Genomic DNA, 22,313 nt, shown 5'->3' with positions numbered 1-22,313 from the left:
AGATTTTGATCTCTGGGGACCAGTGGCGGCTGGTGCTCAAAATTTTTGGGGGGGTGCAAACAAACTGAAAAATTCTGAAAAGAAAACCCCATCAGTTGTAGCCTCACTGTGCCCATCAAACGCAGCCACTGTGCCATCAAACGCAGCCACTGTGCCATCAAACGCAGCCACTGTGCCCATCAAACGCAGCCACTTTGCCCATCAAATGCAGCCACTGTGCCCCAAATGCTGCCACTGTGCCCATCAAATGCTGCCACTGTGCCTATCAAATGCTGCCACTGTGCCTCAAATGTTGCCACTGTGCCCATTAAATGCTGCCACTGTGCCCAAAATGTTGCCACTGTGCCCATTAAATGCTGCCACTGTGCCCCAAATGTTGCCACTGTGCCCCAAGTGCTGCCACTTTGCCCCAAATTTTTCCACTGTGCCCCAAGTGCTGCCACTGTGCCCCCCGCCATCTGCCCGGCACTTACCTTGTCTCAGGTGGGCAGTGGGTGACGGCGGCAGGTGGAGAGCGGTGTCCGGTGTCCTCCATTCTTCCCCGACCCCGATGTCTTCTCCCGCCTGCTCCTCCTCTCGTCCTCTGCTATGATTGGACGCCTGATAGGCATCAAATCACAGCGCCTGTCATTTCAGCCAATCAGGTGACAGTTAACACAGACCCAGCAACCTGATTGTTTGAGAGGCGGTTCAATGTTAACAAAGCAAATTCCTTCGCTTTGCTAACATACAGCTGAGTGAGAAGTGAACGCACAGCATTGCACCCGCTTCTCACATTATTGGGCGCCTATTAGAGCCTATGGCTCTAATCAGGTGCTTCCAAAAATATCCCAGCTGGTGTAATTTAGATGCCCGACGCCCGAAAATAGGCCGGGCACCTGAATAGGGGGTGTCAGCAAAGACTATAGATAGATTCATGGAATGCATGAATCTATCTATGGTGATTAGAGAGTGACAGGAGAGGGGGGGTGGCGCTCCTGCACCCTTTATGGACGCACCGCCACTGCTGGGGACAATTGGGCTCAATTAACAGATAAAGATCATTAGTTAGCACAATAATCCTCACCTTAACCAGTGCAAAGAAAGATGCGAGGACTGAAAAGAACAGTCACACAAATGAAAATAACAATTGTGATGAGAAACAACACAAGCATTATAGTTTAGTAATTTGATCATATTATAATGTTCAGCTTTTGTTGCTTGATAGCAAGATCAGCAATCATTAAACATCTTCACCATCCTTGTATAATTTATTATGAAGTCTTGAGATTTCGTCTTGGCATACTTTCATCATATGAATAGCGCAATCACTTTTATTGACTTTGCATCCCCTTTTAGAACCTATCATTATCATTACTGCCAGATGTTCCAACCGAGATTTGGCTTTGGAAAGCTGCACTGAAACAAATTCATTTTACATACTATCTCCATCTAGTAATTTGTAACTTTTTTTTTCTTTTAATTCAACACCCAGGAGATGTTTATTATGTTTCCGAACGAAACAATCTGGAAGGTGCCAGAAACTCTTGTCTGCGTGATGGGGCAACATTGGCCACAGTGGGGCAACTGTATGCAGCATGGAGAAAAGGTTTAGACCAGTGTGATCCAGGCTGGCTGGCAGACAACAGTGTCCGTTACCCTATTCGGAACCCAAGAAAAAACTGTGGTGGTGAAGAACCCGGAGTTCGGACTTTATATCAATTTCCAAACCGAACAGGTTTCCCTAGTCCCATGAAGAGGTTTGGAGCATACTGCTACAAAGGTAATATTTGTAAAATATAGATCTGTTATAGTAATGTCATTTGCCAATCACATATTATGTGATTTTAATACAGAGAATTTGCACTCTGCAAATATGACAGCTGCCAATTGTCATATGTAAAGTAAGCAACTTCTTTGTCTTTAAAAACAATGTTTACAATTAAACTTTAAATCCAATGGGGCTCCCAATACTTGCTAGGCATACTATTAAAATATAAAGCAATCCCCCTTCTGCCCCTTTCTTCCCCTCTTCATTCCTCACCCCGTGGCCTATCTTTGCTGTAGCCCATTAAGTTTCTTTTTAACCATGTAATTTTTAATATTCAATTCTCATAAATACAATAAATGTCTTTATTGCATTTTCCATAATTATTCCTCTGTCTAGGCTTACGTTTATTATACATACTAAGGCAAATCAATTTCTTATCCTAGTCCCTCCTCTCTAAAAAAAAATTTGAATTTACCTAATATCTAAAATCATTTAAGTGCATTCTTTCTAGGGCATAGACTGACTCTACAATTTATTTTTTCATATTTTATAGATTTACAAAATAACTGTTGTCATCAAATCACAAAAGCAGATCACAATGACATAAAACATTCTCAGAATGTACTAAAGCATTAAAACACACATTAAAAGCCTATGTAGCGCCACCCCCGAAGGAGCTGCTTGGTGAATTTGGATTCTCTGATCTCCGCCTCAACTCCAAGAATGACCTCAGCCCCTCTGACACACCTGGTTAAATAAAATTACTGCAAACACATTAAGGACACGTGTGGTTTATAAATACTGTTATCCTGGCTGTGGATTATCACCAAAAATAGACACACACCTGGTAGTGATAAACAAGTTGAATATATTAGCACGGTTTAAAGTATATGAAAACTTACAACACTGTTAAACCTTGCTACAAATAACTAATACATTAGAAAAGACAACCTTCAATATTTACCAACTGCAGGTATAGAAAGGGCAGTGATCTATATTCCCTTAACACAGGTGCTGAAAGGGACGAGAGAAGACTTGTCAACTTCTCAGCTCCTTCTGGGCAGCAAACACCTTTGAGAGGCAAACACAGAATGAAAAAAAAAAGGGTTACACAAGTACAGTAAGCCCAATTCTGTAATGTTGCAGGTCCTGAGGTGAAAAATACTAGAGTCTTCTGCTAGCAAATGGTGGGGCCCTTGTTTTAAGAGAAGGTTTAAACAAGCTTGCATGGAGCAGTATTCTTCTAGAATGTTCTGTAGAGATTTAAAAGGGCAAACTACTAGAGATGGCAGCTCCAAACAAGCATCCCGTGACACTAAAAAGGGAAGATGGTGTCTGCATGAAGTGTCAGTATGGTGTCAAGAAGGATGTTGGGTTTGCACCCGCTCACCAGTCCTCTGTGCAATGACACAACAATAGTCCCAGGTGCTGGTTCAGGCTCCTGATCCTCCTAGTAATGTTGTAAGGCACTGGATCTCTTGCTGATGACTGATCGAGATGACTGGTAGCGAAACTTGCAAGGTGAACAGGCAGCGACCAACCCGATACCCGGATGGGTATCTGGATCCCTGAAAGACGTGAGTCTTTTTTGCTGAGCTGAGTGGTGCTGGGCTGCTGAGTAGGGTCCCTGGACTAAATAGTAGTGGACCACGAGGCTGTCTCTGCTCCTGGCTCCCCTCAGGCGTCCTCACTCCTCTGTCTCCAGGCAACACTTTCCTGGCAGTCTCTGGAAAAGCTTGGCTTTCTCCCCTTCTGATGCTGCCAGAGTCTCTCTCTCTCTCATTCTCCTCAGTCTCAGCGGTTTTCCTCACACCTGTTACCTCACTACACTCTCTCTCCTCAGACCACTCTCATTCTCCTCACAGACTCTTTTTTTTCGTACTTCAGGGTATCCCTCCTCCCTTGTTGGAGCACACAGTCCCTGGTGTCAGCGTGTGTCTCTCTCCTCTCTCTGCCACCTCAGTTCCTTCCCCTCGCGCATTTCTCCTCTCCTCACTGTTAAGTGTCACTGTGTCCCAACAAAGGACTTTTTGAGCCTTGGTATCTCCCTCTGTTTTAAGCAATCTCCTCTCCTCTGTCTCCTGTCAGCACTCTCTTTCTCTTTTTCCTCAGTACTTCCCTCTCTTCTGTCCCCTCAGCACTTCCTCAAACTCCCATTTTTCCCAGTGTTCTCTCTCTCTCTCAGTTTTCTGGAAGGACCAGTCAGCATCTCTCTGTCTCCATCTTGTGTCAAAAAGGAGAAATTGCATTACAACATGCCTGCTACACCTACATCAACACATAGGCCAATTTGTATTCATACAACAACCAAATATCAATGTTAGTAGAGAAGATAGAGTTGCCATCACTCCCAACCCTCGGTCTCTCTAAACCTCTGGGCCTTTCTGCAGACCCTGGAGCACGTTCCAGCTCTGTATATATTAATTTCAAGAAAGAAAGCAGGCGCACACCAGTGATGTCACTTCCTGATAACACTGTATTGATCCAGTCCAGGACACACTCATGTCCCTGCCTGAAGACCCCCCCTCCCTTGTTTGCATCAATACATGTTTTATCTGAAAGTGATGGCATTGACGTTCAGCTTTGCCATGTTATTATTAGTAAACTGTTTTTTTTTTCTTTCATCTTTACCATGAAGATTGAAATACAAAACAGAACTTTATCTAAGAAAATCACAGCTCGTATTCCAAAGAATGGGGACCATAGTGTCACGCAATAAAAATAATATTGCTGCTTTATAAATCCTTTGTGCACTGTTGTCTGAAGTAAAGTCTCCGTTTCAGCATAATTAGCTAGATTTGTAATATATTTTCAGTCTCCACTATGAGGCAAATAATGGCAGAAGACAGTATTGTGATGTTAGGTTATTTCTATGCATACAATGCACAACAATAAATCCAAAACTGGTGTCATTTCCAGTACAGTGCAGAATCATTTAGGTTCTTTGACAGCCTTGTATATATTTTGAAATATTCAGACATTAAGTAACACTGGATACCAGGATACATTTTATTAAAAGACGAATGGGATTTCTTTAACCCTTTCATGTGTAAGGACAACAAAAACCAGTTCATCGGGGACATGGTTATCTACTTTAGGTGCATATAAGCCCTCCTGTTTCTGGCATTCCCTCCCTTGCACTGGGAATGCAAAAGATTGATGTCTGTCTATATCAGTGTTTCTTAACTCCAGTCCTCAAGGTGCCCCAACAGGTCGTGTTTTCAGGCATTCCATTATTTTACACAGGTGATTTGAGCAGTTTCACTGCCTTAGTATTTACCACAGCCGTTTTATGTGATGGAAATCCTGAAAACATGACCTGTTGGTGCGCCTTGCGGACTGGAGCTGAGAAACACTGTTCTACATCATGCATTAATACTTTGGTAGGAGATACTGTATGTTTTTTTTCCTGGTGACCCTGCACTGATGAAGGGCATGTAGGCTAGTAATTGTAGTGGCAGAAGGTCAACTTCACTGTTGCAAAAAAATGCTCCCTTGTGATGGGAATACACAATGTGCATAGGTCAGTATTAAGAGGAACAGATGACCACATCTTCTAAAGGATTTAAAAACAAATGAAAATGTGACTTCCTCAAGATCAAAACATTTCAGCACTATGAACAGCTCCGGCCAGTCGACTATTCCAAAACAGTATTGTGATGTCGGGTTCTTACTATGCATACAATGCACAACAGAAAATCCAAAACTGGTGTCATTTGCAGTACAAAATATAATCCTTTAGTCTCTTTGATAACATCTTATACATTTTGAAATATTAAGATGTTTGGTAACACAGGATACGAGGATACACTTTCTAACGACTAATGAGGTTTCTTTAACCCTTTCACATGTAAGGACCACAAAGACTAATTCACCAGGGAGGGCCATCTACTTTAGGTGCATATAAGCCCTTCTGTTTCTGGCATTCCCTCCCTTGCACTGGTAATGCAAGAGATTGACGTTTGTCTACATCAGAGATATGCAATTAGCGGACCTCCAGCTGTTGCAAAACTACAAGTCCCATCATGCCTCTGCCTCTGGGTGTTATGCTTGTGGCTGTCAGTGTCTTGCTTTGCCTCCTGGGACTTGTAGTTCTGCAACAGCTGGAGGTCCGCTAATTGCATATCCCTGGTCTACATCATGCATTCAAACTTTGGCAGGAAATATGTTTTTTTTTCTGGCGACCCTTCACTGATGAAGGGAATTTAGGCTAGTAATCAGAATGGCAGAAGGTCAACGTTCTTATTGCAAGATAATTCTCCCATCTGATGGGAATACACGATGTGCATAGGCTGTTATTAAAGGAGGAACAGATGAACACATTTTATAAAGGATTTAAAAACACATTCAAATGTGACTTAGGATCGAAACATTTAACTTAGGACTTAGGATTTGAATTAGGACGCAGGATCGAAACATTTTAGCACTACGAACAGCTCTGGCCAGCCCATTCGATAAATGAGAGTAAAAATTTAAGTGAATATTTACATTAATTATTAAAAATGAAAATAGGAAGAAATTCTTGTTTACTTATTTCAACTGCACATGACTGAGTATTCAAAGTAAATAGGAATTTGCGTTTGTTGTGATTGGATAACTAAAGTTCATTTGTCACCCAAAAAGACAAAATTTATGTGCCACTCAGATAGAGAAATAAAAGTCCAACAAGACTGCTGTGAGTGCAGGCAGGGACAGGGAGCCCGTCCTAGCTCAAAGGAAAAGATCCATAAGCAACACATCATGAAGCAGACTTATGTGCATGAAGTGAGATAAATGGCAGCCTCAGCCCAGACTTCAGCCAGGCCACGCCCCAACACATTTCACTCCACCCCTTGGAGCTTAATCATGGCCATGATTGCTCTCCAAGGGGCAGAGTGAAACACATTGGGGGTGTGGCCTGGCTGAAGTCCGGGCTGAGGCTGCCATTTATCTCATTTCATGCACATAAGTCTGCTTCATGATGTGCAGCTTATGAATCTTTTCCTTCGACATTGCTAAAGTTAATTTGTCGTTCAATTTGTTGAATGAAGATTCTCAATCACCTTGGTAAATCAGCCACAGTTAATTAACATTTCATTATGATCAACGTTATATTAAAAGTGTCCAACAAAGTGCAGATAAATCCAAGTGTCCAACAAAGATAAATCCAAGTGTCCAACAAAGTCCAAATAAAAGGGTTGCCCAATTATTTAAAAAAAAGCCTGAATGGTACAATAATCATCTATTTGCACTGAGGCTGCATTCACACTTCAGCATTTTGAATCGAGGGCAGATTTGCCACGCATCTGCCCACGATTTGAAATCGCTGATGTGTGAATGACAAATTGCGGTACTCGCATTTGAGATGCCAATGACACCTCAAATTGCAGGGCGGGTCTGCCGCAATTTCACGCAATAAATCGCGCTGAAGCATGTCGTCCAAAAAAAGTTCAGGAGCTACTTTTGAGCAGCATGCTTCCCGCAATGCGTATTGCTGTGATTGCAGCGCGATTTATCGCGCAACAATCGCGGCAGACCCGCACTACGATTTGAGGTGTCATTCAAATGAATGGCATCTCAAATGCGAGTCCCGCGATTTGTCATTCACACATCGGCGATTTTGAATCACAGGCAGATTTGTGGCAAATCTGCCCGCGATTCAAAACGCTGAAGTGTAAATGCAGCCTTAAGGACAAGCACTGTCAATGGTGAGCAAATGTTTTTCATTCACTTAAATAAGTCAGCAAATATGCTTTATAAATATAGTACCTATCGAAAATCCAGCAAAACCCTATGGTTGATCAATTAAATTTAAAGTACTGACTTTTAAAAATGTTTTGCGAGAACCACTTTTCTTACTTATTTTTAGATATCATAATTTGGCAGCAATAAATGTTCTTCGTTTTTTATTAATAAGGTAGAGGAAGACTACAACCCATGTCATTTTTTATTGTTCTGTTGGCACTATGACAAAAAAGTAAGGGGAGATCTATTTAATGGAGTCTCGGATATCAGTAAAACCCTGCAGTGGTTCTAACCCTTCCCACAAACAAACAAATTATGTACAAGCCACAGTAACATGTCTACTGGCATGATGTTTGTTTACTGCGTAGTAAATATTGTCTTACAGTGATTATGCATTGCTGCACCTCTTTTCCTAGTATAATTCTATGCTGACATTAAAGCGGAGGTCCACCCTAAAATTAAAAATTACATTAACATTCTACAAAAAAATATAAAAAAAAAATTTGAAAAAAAAAATTTTTTTTTACTTACCAGAAATGCCTGTTGCTAGGCAGTCTTCCTAATCTGCCTCTTCCTATTTTAAGGCGCTGCTCCTTCACTTCCTCCTCTTCGGTGAGCTGCCCCGTTGTCTTCTGGGACATGTGTGTGTCCCAGAAAACCACAGGGCCATTCACAAAGCGGCGCGCGACTCGCACATGCACAGTAGGAAACTGTCAGTAAAGCCGCAAGGCTCCACTGCCTGTTTCCCTTAGTTAGGATGGCGGCGCTGGCACCCAATCCGATGGACGGATCGGCCTCAGGGGGCCGACATCACAGGCTCTCTGGATAGGTAAGTGCCCTTATTAAAAGTCAGCAGCTACAGTGTTTGTAGTTGCTGACTTTTTTTTTTTTTTTTAAACGGCCGGACCTCTGCTTTAAAGTGTATGTTACCCCTACATTTCATATTCCTGATATGTGTCTGCTGTACTATGTAGCTGTGTTAAAAAGTATCCTGATCTCTTTGTATTGTTTCCATGGTGTGAAATACCTTGTGATCCTGCCAGTCATCCTGCTTTCCTGTTTCAAGTTGACCACTCTCGACGGGGAAGCACATTCATCTCAATGTGGTCAGTTTTATTATTTGCATTCTACTGCCTGCAGGTCTGCTGTTAGAAATCACAGGGCCCCACACAGACTACCTGACAGGGCCCCCTTCCCCTGGCCGAAGTGACTGAGGACATAGATTTATCAGTCCCTTTCTCTGTAGCCTTAACTGCACAGATGAATGAATAGGAAGCACTCAGAGGCTTCCTGCCCGTTCACAAACTGAAGCATGATAAACAGTTTACTATGCTTCAGTGGTGAATGAACACAGGAGTGATTGGTACCGATCATTTATTGTGTTCATTCAGGAATGCAAGGGACCAGTAAAGGGTGAAATGAGAGGAGAAGCTGGCAGCACTGCAAGAGGAGGCACAAGAGGATCAGTGTTTGCGAAAAGACAGTGCAGCTCAGCAGGTGCCCAGGCCCCCCTTTTCAACTGATGGGGCCCGGGCCAGTACAGGAGGGCTGGCTGTACTGCTTTATCAGTGGCCCTGCCTGCCTGTAATCCAACAGTCAGACTTGTGCTGCTATGCACCCTGCACAGCTACTCACTCAAAAAATTTGTGTGCTGATGTTTCTCTGCCCCCTGCTGATACTCTCCCCTGCACAGATAATCACTATGAAGATCAGTGTACTGCTGTTCTCTGCCTACTGCTGACACACTTCCTATGCAGTCTCCACCCTCCAACCCCTCTAAGTCCTTTTTGCAGTCATGTGATCTCTTATAAAAATAAGAAAAAAGGCATGTACTGTATAATGTGAATATACTGTATATAAAAATTTTGCCTTGCATTCTATTTTAAACTGGTTTGGGTTCACATATAATTTAACTGGGAGCGAAACACAAAGTGACTTGTGCTGTAAATGATTTGATGGTCAGCAATGTTACTGATAACACTGTCAGACACACAGATAAACACTTAACAGGGATCCTGCAGATCTGTATATATAAAAAATTCAAATAAAGCAACTAAATCTTTGCACCACACAAGCCAATTGAGAGGCACCAGCTTATCATTGTCAGCCTGCAACAGAAAGTAATGCCCCGTACACACGGTCGGACTTTGTTCGGACATTCCGACAACAAAATCCTAGGATTTTTTCCGACGGATGTTGGCTCAAACTTGTCTTGCATACACACGGTCACACGCATAATGCCCCGTACACACGGTCGGATTTTCCGATGGACAATGTCCGATCGGAGCGTGTTGTCGGAAATTCTGACCGTGTGTGGGCTCCATCGGACATTTTCCATCGGATTTTCCGACACACAAAGTTGGAGAGCAGGAGATAAAATTTTCCGACAACAAAATCCGTTGTCGGAAATTCCGATCGTGTGTACACAAATCCGACGGACAAAGTGCCACGCATGCTCAGAATAAATAAAGAGATGAAAGCTATTGGCCACTGCCCCGTTTATAGTCCCGACGTACGTGTTTTACGTCACCGCGTTTAGAACGATCGGATTTTCCGACAACTTTGTGTGACCGTGTGTATGCAAGACAAGTTTGAGCCAACATCCGTCGGAAAAAATCCTAGGATTTTGTTGTCGGAATGTCCGAATAAAGTCCGACCGTGTGTACGGGGCATAAGAGTTAAAGTATTAATACAAAATGTAGATCCCAAGTTTATTAGTTGATTAATTTAGTATATTTTGCAGACAGGAAGCTTTAAGTGCATTAACCCATAGCAACCAATCAAATTTCAATGTGCTGAAATCAGAGCAGGTGGTCAAGATGGATCCTCATTGTTTGCTATGGTATTGTACTTAAAGTGGAAAATAACTCTAGAAGCTTTGTTAAAAAAGGGCAGGCAGAGGATTAGTCACCAGTATTGCATTTGATCTCCTTACAGCTGATCTTGTCCCCATTACTAACTTACTGTGCTTTGTTCTGTAATATATTTATATGTGGATGTGGCCATTTTGATTGAGGCAGGGCTGTGCTTCCTCATGGCAGAGCCTCCAACAAGAGGCAACCGTGATTAGCATAGTGGTGTCATTACCAGATCCTACTCCAAGTCTGAGACCAGCAGTCGGGGCAACAATACCTTAGATCACACACTGTATGAGACTACAGGCACAGGAGTGCCTAGGCACCCTCACATACCAGGAAGTACACTGCTATTGTTTGGAGAAATTTCAGAAGAAGGTATACTTTCATGGTATTGTTTAGCCACAATGTACATTTCTAGACATATACTATAACATAGCAGAGCTTCACTTTTTGAATTCAGGTCCACTTTAAGAACTACCTTTTAAGAATAAGAATTATTTATTAAATACAGCCCTTTATGCCCTTAGCTTGCACAGAAATGATAGGGAATTTTTTGTGATAAGCATTGCAGTGCAAGCTTGATTTTGGGCATGGCTGCACATTTCAGCTGATTTCCTAGGTATGATAAATACTGGTAATGGGAATCCGGTCTTATAAGCACTTTATTACAAACAATTCTTCATTCTTACGAGGCTGGATATTTTCCAGCAGTAAAAGTCACATAGCATGAAACTGTTACAGGGGCTACAGAAGGTTACATGGTGAGGGACAAATGAATAAAGAATGCTGAGAAATATTGATTAATTCAAATCGATATGTTTGTCCTGGCTAATCCTTTCCAATGAATATTTGATGGAAGTCTTAATCAGATAAATAATTATGACCTTATAGAACAATATAACAGCATATGGAGCAGAAAAAAAATGGATTATCCTAGGTATGCAATAACTGCATCTCTGGAATGTCTTTTGTTTCCATGAAAGGCTTGAGGCAAGGATGCTAGAATAGAGCTGTAAATTAATGAAAATACAGCAAACAGCCATAGGGAAGACTTCACACTTGGGATTAAGATATCTGTCTTTAAAGCAAGTTGTCTTCCAAATATTTTCTTGCATAAAGTTAATAGTGTGTCCAACATGCTATCTCAAGACCAGACTCGCTGATGATTGAAATATGCAAAAAATTGTCAATTATTCAAACAATATAGACATTCAGGTGCAAAGTTATACTTTTATAAATGGATGACATTTTGTTATAAAAATGTAAATAGCTTAAGCTCAGTTTGAATATTGCTCAATATTCACTAATCTATCTGGATTTCAAAAGGCATGAATTTGGAAGGAAATCCAAAAATATGATATCTGTCAAAACAATCATTAGTGGCAACAGTTTATCAAAAATATACAGAAATCATTGAGCAAAAGTATATTCAGGCAAATCACAGAAATGTTTGGACATGATTGAAATTCGCCTTGTGGTTTAACTCCCTCTTATCTTTGGCTTTCTACAATATGTAAAGTATACCTTTTGCAGAACTTTTTTTTTAGCCACAAGACATGAGTACATTATTATTATACAGGATTCATATAGCACCAACAGTTTGTGCAACGCTTTCCAATATAAAGGGAGACAGTACCAGTGGCGTATCATTCATGTGTGCAGGGTGTTCACTGAACATGGGCCTCTGGGTGGGGGGGCCCACTGTGACCCACACTGCACACATGGATGATTGTCCTTTGATCGTGACAAAGATCTGTCCAGCGGGGGGACAGTTGCGAGCACTAATCTCCCTGTATGGCTTTTCAGACAGCCGCTTCTCCTCCTCTCCCTCCTGCAGCCGTCAGCTGAAATGCCATATGGGGAGATCCGTGCTCGCAACTGTCCCTCTGCCACACCGATCATCCCCTTAATGTCCGCTGTGTCCTTCTCCTCCAGCCCCCATGTTCTCCGACCCCCTGTCCTCCTCCTCTGACCACTGTGTCCTCCAGTCCCGTGTTCTCCAGCTTCCTGTCCTCCTCCTCTTCCGCCCCCCCTTGTTCCCCCACAGCCAGATCCCTCCTCTCCTCTCCCAGCAGCTGTGGGGTATGTGTCAGGATGGAGAGTGGAGGAAGGGGCCGGTAAATATGTCCTTCTTTTCTGTAGAGAGCGATTGCTACCGAACGCATAACTGAGCAGAGTAACCTGTGTTTTACTCTGCTTCAGTTTATGAATGAACAGAAGTGTCTGTCTTCACTTCATTCATCTTCCATGCTGAGAAAGGGACTGGGGAATCTCTGTCCTCAGCCTCTTTCTCTGTCTCAAATGGGAGATGTCAGGGGTACATAGAAATGAAAAAACTATTGATACCATCCACTGCCCTACTGACACAATCCACTGCCCCATAATCTCCCCTCCCACCCCCTTCCCCAGAAGCACTGACAAAAAATATATATATATATCTATCTATATCTATATCTATATCTATATCTATATCTATATCTATAGATATAGATATATATATCTATAGATATATATATATATCTATATATAGATAGATATATATAGATCTATAGATATATATATCTATCTATATATAGATATATATATATCTATATATATATCTATATATATATATATATATATTAAATTAAAAAATAAAATTGTAAAAAATAATAGATAATACAATTATAAAAACAAAAACGCCCTACTGTCACTGTCCATCAAGCCCCCCCCCCAATTCATTGTGAAAAAAAATAATACAAAAATAAATTGTAAAAAATAATAAAAATAAAAACATTCTGACACTGTCCATTGTTCTAATGACACCATCCAGTGGCCCTTAAAAAACATTAAAAAATACAAAAATTGAATTGTAATAAAATAATAAAAAAAATAAAAAACTACTGACACTGTTCACTGTCCTACTTGACACCATCCTGCACATACTACCCACCGCCATACACTCCACACTCCTCACCTGCACATTCTACCCACCTCCATACACTCTGCACTCCTCTCCTGCACATACTACCCACCGCCATACACTCCACACTCCTCTCCTGCACATAATACCCACCTCCATACACTGCATGCTCCTCTCCTGCACTTACTACCAACCTCCATACACTCAGCACTCTTCTTCTGCACATACTACCCACCTCCATACACTCAGCACTTCTTTCCTGCACATACTACCCACCGCCATACACTCCACACTCCTCTCCTGCACATAATACCCACCTCCATACACTGCATACTCCTCTCCTGCACAAACTACCAACCTCCATACACTCAGCAATCCTCTCCTGCACATACTACCAACCTCCATACTCTCTGCACTCCTCTCCTCCACATAATACCGACTTCCATACACTCCATACTCATTTTCTGCACATACTACCTGTCACGGAATGTCCCACACTCCGCTTGAAAAGAAGGGGAGGATGGCCATGGGACTTTGAATGAGGTGGGAGAGACCTGGAACACTTCCATAATAAGTGCAAAAAAAAGCTTTATTGATCACAGAATGCTAAATAAACAAGTGGGATCAGCAATAAGTGTGCGTTACCCGGCATAGTGGCCTAGTATAAAGCATGAGTAAAAAACAAATACAATTCATTACACTTGATTTATACATCCATAAAAGATATTATACATAGTAAATCGCTAAAAAGCAAGAGATACACATACATCATCTGAATTTGTAAAATACACAGTACACATGCATGGATAGCAGCAGTATATGACCATGATATGACCAACTTCAAATACCCAGCAGAATGGGCATACATGTGGCATCGATGGAGCCCTACGCATTTCGCGAGTCTCCTCTCGCTCATCAGGGGCTGATGCATAATTTATATGTCTATAACAAAAGATATTAAAAATGGTGAGGGTGTGTAAATAACTAAATAAGTCTGGGAAAACACAATGGTTGGCACGAGAGGTCTGTAACAAGACGACCTCGTACTTACCACTTGACTGGATTGGGTCACCAAAACACTGGGTCTCAAGATGGCGGCAATAAGCAATGCCTGTTCGGGGGCTGAGGGGGAGTGGCAACCAACGACCACAGCAGGAGAGACCAGGACGCACAGCAAGGACTGCAGGGGCTATATGGTAAGTGGTCTGGAGGTATCCATAAACATATCTAGAAAAAATCTATATAAGGATGCATGAGTCTCAACAGATGTACCAAGAACAGACTAAGCATCAGAGGGTCATCTCTAACCCTCAGGAAAAACCACAAGGGATTGTATTAAAAATAGAAATAAAAAAGTGAAATATATATATATATATATATATATATATATATATACAAAATTAAAATTGGTTACTGATATGAAATGGTAGATGATAAATAGACCATCGTGACGACAGATAATTAAGGGCAAGGGCTGGAGAGAGGTGCAAACATAGATTGATATATAATATAAGATGAATCTTATAGTATATATGGATAAATGTGTGAACCAACAAAAAAATAAATAAATAAATAAATAATCTTGTGTGTGGTGAGATAGTATCACCTACACAACAGGTTTTGGATGGGTAGGAAGAGACAAATTAAATGAAGGATAGTACCTGAGTGGATGTGATGAGTCCCAGGCATGTATAGTGCTCTCACAGACCTATGACCATAACAGCAGACCAACCAAACACAAATTCAAGCTGCAGCCGCGCCAAGCCTCCAGATATACCCACAGCGGCCATGGAAGCCATGCCCCCAGCGTCATGTACGGATGGTAATAGGCTGATGCCAAAAACGCCCACCAGGAAAGCCGGATCAGCGTGACAGCAGCCGCTCACCCATCCGGGATGTTCCACACAGCCCAGAGAAGCGAGGTCAAAAGACATCACACAATGGGCGTGGAGAACATGACGCTGACGTGCAGGTGGCCCCACCCGCCCGTGAGGACAGGTGAGGGGAGCAGGAGGTCGAGTGAACCTCCCCTGTGCATGTCGCAGCCCCCAATACCGGAAGTGCTGGATGTATTAATGAAAATGGACCAGTGGTTAGAACAGACCACATTTTTGGCCTGATGGGTGTCTTCCACCCAGGTAAATAGAAAAGACACTCCGCTTGAGTGCTTCCGTCATATACCACTTCCTCCCAGTCTGTATACAGATATCAGATATTCCAACCTCTCTGAGCACAAAACAAGGCGACACTTGCTTGTTGCTAACATGAACTCACTTTATTCAGAACCAGAATACAGTCTTATATACAGAAGAAGAAGAGGTTCCACCCTCCTGCTCATATCACTCTAACAATACAAACCTAACCTAATTAACCTAATTAACATGAGCTAATAACTAATCCTTTATACAGCCTAGGTGACTGAGACATGACCTTTTGCCCAGACTGAGTTAATTATCACAGGACATTTTCTCACAATAGCAGCAGCTCCAATAGGAGTCGTCCCGTCTCCTACATTGTATAGAGGACAATGTGATCAGCTCATTCAATTAACATAAACACAGGTAGTTGGAGTTGATGACACCAGCATCTCCTCACAGTATGTGTCCCAACAGTATAATTCAGTCTTATCAGCAGGGGGCTGCCGGAGGAATCCCCCCTCACTCTTCATGGACTCAAATCCCAAATGACCACAGCAAGGAGTCCCCAACAGAATCAAACAACATACAATATATACATATATACACAACTGAGTCCGATTAGTACAGTTCAGACTGGATTTCTAATTCACCTCACAAAGAGTATTGTTCCATTGAAAATCCAGGGCCCATAATCAAAAGGCAAGAGGCTTGCATTCAGTCCTCTCCAACAGCCTCTGTCCCGGCTAGGTCTGTCACATTTCTCCCCTTTCGGCAGGAGACTAACACAGGAGGAGACTCCAGACGGGTTGACTCCGAAGTTAGTCCATAGTTCCAGTCCTCTACTGCCTGTACCCACACAGTACCCCAAACAAATTGTTCCAAACAGAGTATTACTCACCCAGCCAACCTCTGCCTCTCTCAGAGAACATATCCGCCGCTGGGGAGAGGCCCGGACTGGCCCTTCTCCCTGGAGTCCTTTCTGCCGCTGGAGAGAAGACAGGGTGACTGGGCTCACTCTGTCATGCTGTTGGGGATCTGGGCCAACTGCCTAGCATCCCTGGGGTATACAGGTGGAGACTGAAGTCCCATCCACCTTCACAGGAAATCCATCCTCTGTTAGTTGAGGGCAGAGTCCAGCAGTCCTGGGCCCTGTTGCCAGCCCTTCTGCTGGAAACCCCACACCATCTGTTCCGGCTAACTGTTGGGGAGGGAGGCCGACTGCCCCACCTCCCTGGAACGCTGTAGTTGTTGCCGGTGCTGGGCAGAGGTTGGTAACACTCTGCCCTGTTGCCAGCACTTCTGCTGGGGACTCCGCATCTTCAGCTCTGGCTAACCGTTGGGGCAGGAGGCTGGCTTCCTCCACTCCCAAACTGTGTAGCTGCCATTGGGGAGGTGAGCCGGCTGCTTCCTTTTCCATTCCCTCATCTGGTTGCTTGGACGACATGTCTATGGTACTGTCTCCCAGGTGCACTGATCTTTGCTGGGGAGGGAAGGCCGCTTCCTTCACCTGGCCAACTGTTGGGGAGGGACAACACACACCTCCTCTCCCTTCTCCCCCTGTATCTGCTGCTGGGAAGTGATTGCCACCTTCTCACCCTGGGCCTCCGAAACTGCCACAGGTGTGGGGCAGAGGTCTTGGACCCTCTGTCCGGTTGCCAGCACTTCTGCTGGAGAAGTTTGTTGTAAGTCCACAGATACTGCTGTTGGTGCTGGGCAGAGCACAGTGAAGTTTGGCCCTAATACCAGCTCTTCTGCTGGAGGCTCATCAGGTTGTTCTTCCTCAGCAGAAAAGTCTATTAAATCCCCTATCTCTATAACTGGTGTCTGGGGATAGAGGTTCACCATCTCCTGTCTATGGAACCCAGAAGATGTTATCAGTGCTGGACAGAGGTTAGCAGAACTCTGCCCTGTGGTCAGCACTTCAGGTCTGGGAACGGCAATCTTCAGATTTTCCACTGCCGATTCTCTGGCATGCTGCTGAACGTGTTCTAGCAGTTTCCTGTATGCCCTTTCCAGATGCTGTTCCTTCCTTAGCAAATGGTCCAGATCAGGTTTGAGCTCTGAGACCCCTGCAAGACCGAGCATAGGCTCTCTATATTCTCGCAGGTCCTCAAGGTCAGGTTCCCCTTCATCACCAAACATAAAATGATCTGTAAGGCTCTCCCACAGCAATCCAGGGCCTCCAAAGTCATATCCCTCCGGAGAGCATTCTGTTGTCTCCCCTAAATATCCCTCCTCTGCATGCCATTGCAGAGCCCGATAACGATTGTCCAGCTCTATCTCCTGCTGGACCAGCCTGTCCAACTCAGTCACCCATTGCTCCTGGGGCCGCTCTCCCAGGAATGCCATCCGCAATGCCCGTTGGTCACTGGCCCGTTGCTCTTGGGTTGGAAAGCACTTGCCCTGTTTTATACCAGCGAGCTGGAGGGCTCCAATCCAGAGCTCCACCCGAATCTGCTGCCTGAGCTCCAGGTATTCATCCTCAGACACAGTCCTGGTGTATGTTGAAAGGATGACCCGCAGCAGCCCCGGGAACTCTGATGCCAGGTCGATATCTCCGCTGGGGTGACTGAAGTCTGCTATGCTGATCTTGGATCCAGTTGGTGGTTTGGATGTCCCAGACTGCAGGAAGCTTTCCTGCTGCTTGCCACCAATGTCACGGAACGTCCCACACTCCGCTTGAGTGCTTCCGTCATATAACACTTCCTCCCAGTCTGTATACAGATATCAGATATTCCAACCTCTCTAAGCACAAAACAAGGTGACACTTGCTTGTTGCTAACATGAACTCACTTTATTCAGAACCAGAATACAGCCTTATATACAGGAGAAGATGAGGTTCCACCCTCCTGCTCATATTACTCTAACAATACAAACGTAACCTAATTAACCTAATTAACATGAGCTAATTAACTAATCCTTTATACAGCCTAAGTGACTGAGACATGACCTTTTGCCCAGACTGAGTTAATTATCACAGGACATTTTCTCACAATAGCAGCAGCTCCAATAGAAGTCGTCCCGTCTCCTACATTGTATAGAGGACAATGTGATCAGCTCATTCAATTAACATAAACACAGGTAGTTGGAGTTGATGACACCAGCATCTCCTCACAGTATGTGTCCCAACAGTATAATTCAGTCTTATCAGCAGGGGGCTGCTGGAAGAATCCCCCCTCCCTCTTCAGGGACACAAATCCCAAATGACCACAGCAAGGAGTCCCCAACAGAATCAAACAACATACAATATATACATATATACACGACTGAGTCCGATTAGTACAGTTCAGACTGGATTTCTAATTCACCTCATAAAGAGTATTGTTCCATTGAAAACCCAGGGCCCATAATCAAAAGGCAAGAGGCTTGCATTCAGTCCTCTCCAACAGCCTCTGTCCCGGCTAGGTCTGTCACACTACCCACCTCCATACACTCCACACTCCTCTCCTGCACATACTACTCACCTTCATACACTCCACACCCCTCTCCTGCACATACTACCCACCTACATACACTCCGCACTCCTCTTCTACACATACTACCCACCGCCATACACTCCACACCCCTCTCCTGCACATACTACCCACCTCCATACACTCCACACCCCTCTCCTGCACATACTACCCACCTCCATACACTCCACACCCCTCTCCTGCACATACTACCCACCTCCATACACTCCACACCCCTCTCCTGCACATACTACCCACCTCCATATACTCCACACCCCTCTCCTGCACATACTACCCACCTCCATACACTCCACACCCCTCTCCTGCACATACTACCCATCGCCTTACACTCTGCCCTGTACATTCCCTATTTAACATTACCACATTCTGCATTATGTAAGTAATCTCAGACTCTAATAAACCACACCCCTTTAAGCCACTACCAATATTTTGTGCAATTTAAGCCACGACCACATTTTATTTATCGATGACTGGGGCTAACTTTTTATCTTGCACACAGGCCCACTCATCTCATAATATGACCTTGGACAGTACAGTACAGTATACAAACAGAAAGGTGCAGTGCTCTAAACAGGGTAATACCAACAGGCAGGACGGAGTCCACAGGTGGGTGCTCAGGCTGCGATGTCCTCCAGACAACACCCAAATAGGTAGACAAAATAGAAAAATAGGGGGCAACTCCAATCCATAAGAATAATTTATTGGCACATGTAGGAAAACAAAAAATCAGATGCGTTTTGGCTGGAGAGCCTTGGTCACTGCAGTGACCAAGGCTCTCCAGCCGAAACACGTCTGCTGGTAAAATCTGCTGGTAGCATAGCCACTTGGCACTGTGGGCTAGTAATGAAACTGCAGCCATGAACTGTAACAGGTCTGACTCAGACCTGATCTAGTTCACTGCTACAATTTAATTTCTAACCCACAGTGCCAAGTGTCTATGATTTTCAGAGACTTTACCAGGTATATACAGTAGGTTTTGCCCTTACTCATTGTGGAAATTGAATGGCGATCTAGTTCTTGATATGTTGATATCAGTCAGACTCAGAGCGATTGACCAATTTGGCTTTTATCAGCATTGAAAAAGAATTCCTCACAGTTAATGTAAAAAATTTACTTGATCAAATGTTTTCTGACAGGAGATCATCTCATTTGGGGAACAAAACTTAATAAATGTGGCTGATTTTTATTTAATTTGAATAAAGTGTTTATTTCATGGCTAGTCTGTTTTTACATATTGCCCTTGCAATCTGCATGCAGATGTCAATATATTGGTAATGGCACCCCAAACATAGATCGCAGACGCAGTACATTTGTGGGCATCAAATAGTATAGAACTGCTGCTACAGGACCATGTGGTTGGCTGCAGTGCATTTTGAATGGGCTGTCAAAACACAATGCAGGGAAATTTGCTGGAATCGCATGGAAACAAGCGCATTCCACTTTAAACCAGCCCTTAGGGCTATACAATAAAGTTGTTGGCCCTGGGCATCATCAAACCCCTGCATGCCATTGCTTATGAAGCGATGTTTCACTAACCTAGTTCCCTCACGAGTGCCAATTCTGGGTGCAGGGATAACAAGATAAAAATGAATAGCCCATTCAGATATTAAACAACAAAACCAACTTTTGCTGCTATATTCACCTTCAACCTAGAGATTTCCACGGTAGTAGTTTTTTCTACTAAGGCCTCATGCACCGCTGGACGTTTTGCCAACTCTCCTAGAAGCCTTTCCTCCTGGCAGCATCGTTTTGGCAGAAAAAATGCCTGATGCTTGTAGTAACGTGTTAGGCATGTTTAGGCACATTTAGAAGCATCAATCTCTTGGGCATAAATTCCTTTCTTTGTCCAGAATAAGTGATTATTCTAGCCAAAGAAAGGAATTTATTTCCAAGAGCTTGATGCTTCTAAACGTGCCTAAACATGCCTAACACGTGAATTTAATTAATGCTCAATCGCTAAACATGCCTAGCATTAATGCGCGTTTAGACGTATCAAGCGTTTGCTTGTAAACCCCTCGAAAAGCTTGTGTGTATGGACACGTAGGCTAACATGCAGGGTCGTTTAGAGACAGGGAAACCGCCAGACGCCCCTAGGAGCAGCTGAATAAATGTCCAGTGTGCACGAGGCCTAAGTCTGATGAGGAGCGATCGCGGGCACGAGAGACAGAACAGGGACGTGTGTGTGTAAACACACAAATCCCTGTTCTGTTCTGTGAGGAGAGACAGATCGTGAGTTCCTAATAGCTAGGAATCACGAACTGTCATTTTCCTCTAGGTCAGTCCCCTCCCCCTACAGTTAGAAACACACACAGGGAACACAATTAACCCCTTGATCACCCCCTAGTGTTAACCCCTTCCCTGCCAGTGAAATTTTTTACAGTAATCAGTGCATTTTTATAGCACTGATCGCTGTATAAATGCAAATTGTCCCAAAAATGTGTCAAAAGTGTCTGATGTGTCCGCCATAATGTCGCAGTCATGATAAAAATCGCAGATCACCGCCATTACTAGTAAAAAAAAAAAAATAATAATAAAAAAATTCTATAAATCTATCCCCTATTTTGTAGACTATATAACTTTTGTGCAAACCAATCAATATACGCTTATTGCAATTACCAAAATTATGTAGAATACATATTGGCCTAAACTGAGAAAAGATTTTTTTTTTTGAAATGGGGATATTTATTATAGCAAAAAGTACAAAATATTGTGTTTTTTTCAAAATTGTCGCTCTTTTTTTGTTTATAGCGCAAAAAAAAACTGCAGAAATGATTCAATACCTCCAAAAGAAAGCTCTATTTGTGGGAAAAAAAGGACGTCAATTTTGTTTGGGTGCAGCGCCGCATGACCGCACAATTGTCAGTTAAAGCGACGCAGTGCCGAATCACAAAAAATGGCCTGGTCATTCAGCAGCCAAATCTTCTGGGGCTGAAGTGGTTAATTGAAGTCAATGCAAGCTGCTCCGAAGTCGCCCCAAAGTAGTACAGGAACCTTTTTCCAAGTTGGAGCGACTTGAGTCGCTCCTATTAGAACGGTTCCATTGTACTGAATGGAGCGTGACTCGTCAGGCTGACAAGTCGTTTTGACAGGTTACCCCTGTGTGAACCGGCTCTTATGCTATATTGGTACATAGGGGAGCTGGAATTTAGAAACAAAAAAAAAAAAAAAAAGGGAACTGAGCCTTTAAGGAAGCATTAGGCAGCCTTCAGCTGGCCTTTGACAATCTTTAGAACAGCAAATAACTTGTTATATGTCTGATGAAGCTCTTCAGGAAACTGAAGAGTGTTTATAGGGCATCAACTGCTTGATGTATGTGTGTGGCAATTTTTTTTTCAAGATAGAGTGGAGGATTAAATCTGCTGCTACTTTTTTGGTGTACCGCTTAAAACAATTCTCATTTACTGTGACAGTCACAATAGTTTTATCAAACAGGAAGTAAGAGAGAATTTGCAACAGGGATACAGACAG

General features: G+C 43.2%; 1 protein-coding gene across 3 annotated transcripts in view; it reads left to right on the top strand.

Annotated features, from left to right (window-relative positions):
* Positions 1 to 22,313, top strand: part of NCAN (neurocan) — a 367,742-nt gene that overhangs the window by 173,353 nt on the left and 172,076 nt on the right. For all 3 annotated transcript variants that reach the window (XR_012235261.1, XM_073592508.1, XM_073592518.1), the window contains exon 6: positions 1,475 to 1,762. Coding sequence is in view for 2 of the 3 variants with exons in the window: in XM_073592508.1 (XP_073448609.1) it covers positions 1,475 to 1,762 (288 nt within the window). In the remaining variant the exon portion in view is untranslated. The remainder of the gene's footprint in view (positions 1 to 1,474; positions 1,763 to 22,313) is intronic.

The sequence above is a fragment of the Aquarana catesbeiana genome, linkage group LG01 (assembly GCF_042186555.1).
Source record: "Aquarana catesbeiana isolate 2022-GZ linkage group LG01, ASM4218655v1, whole genome shotgun sequence".
In the NCBI taxonomy this organism is placed as follows: Eukaryota; Metazoa; Chordata; class Amphibia; order Anura; family Ranidae; genus Aquarana; species Aquarana catesbeiana.
This window is presented reverse-complemented; position numbering and strand designations above follow the sequence as displayed.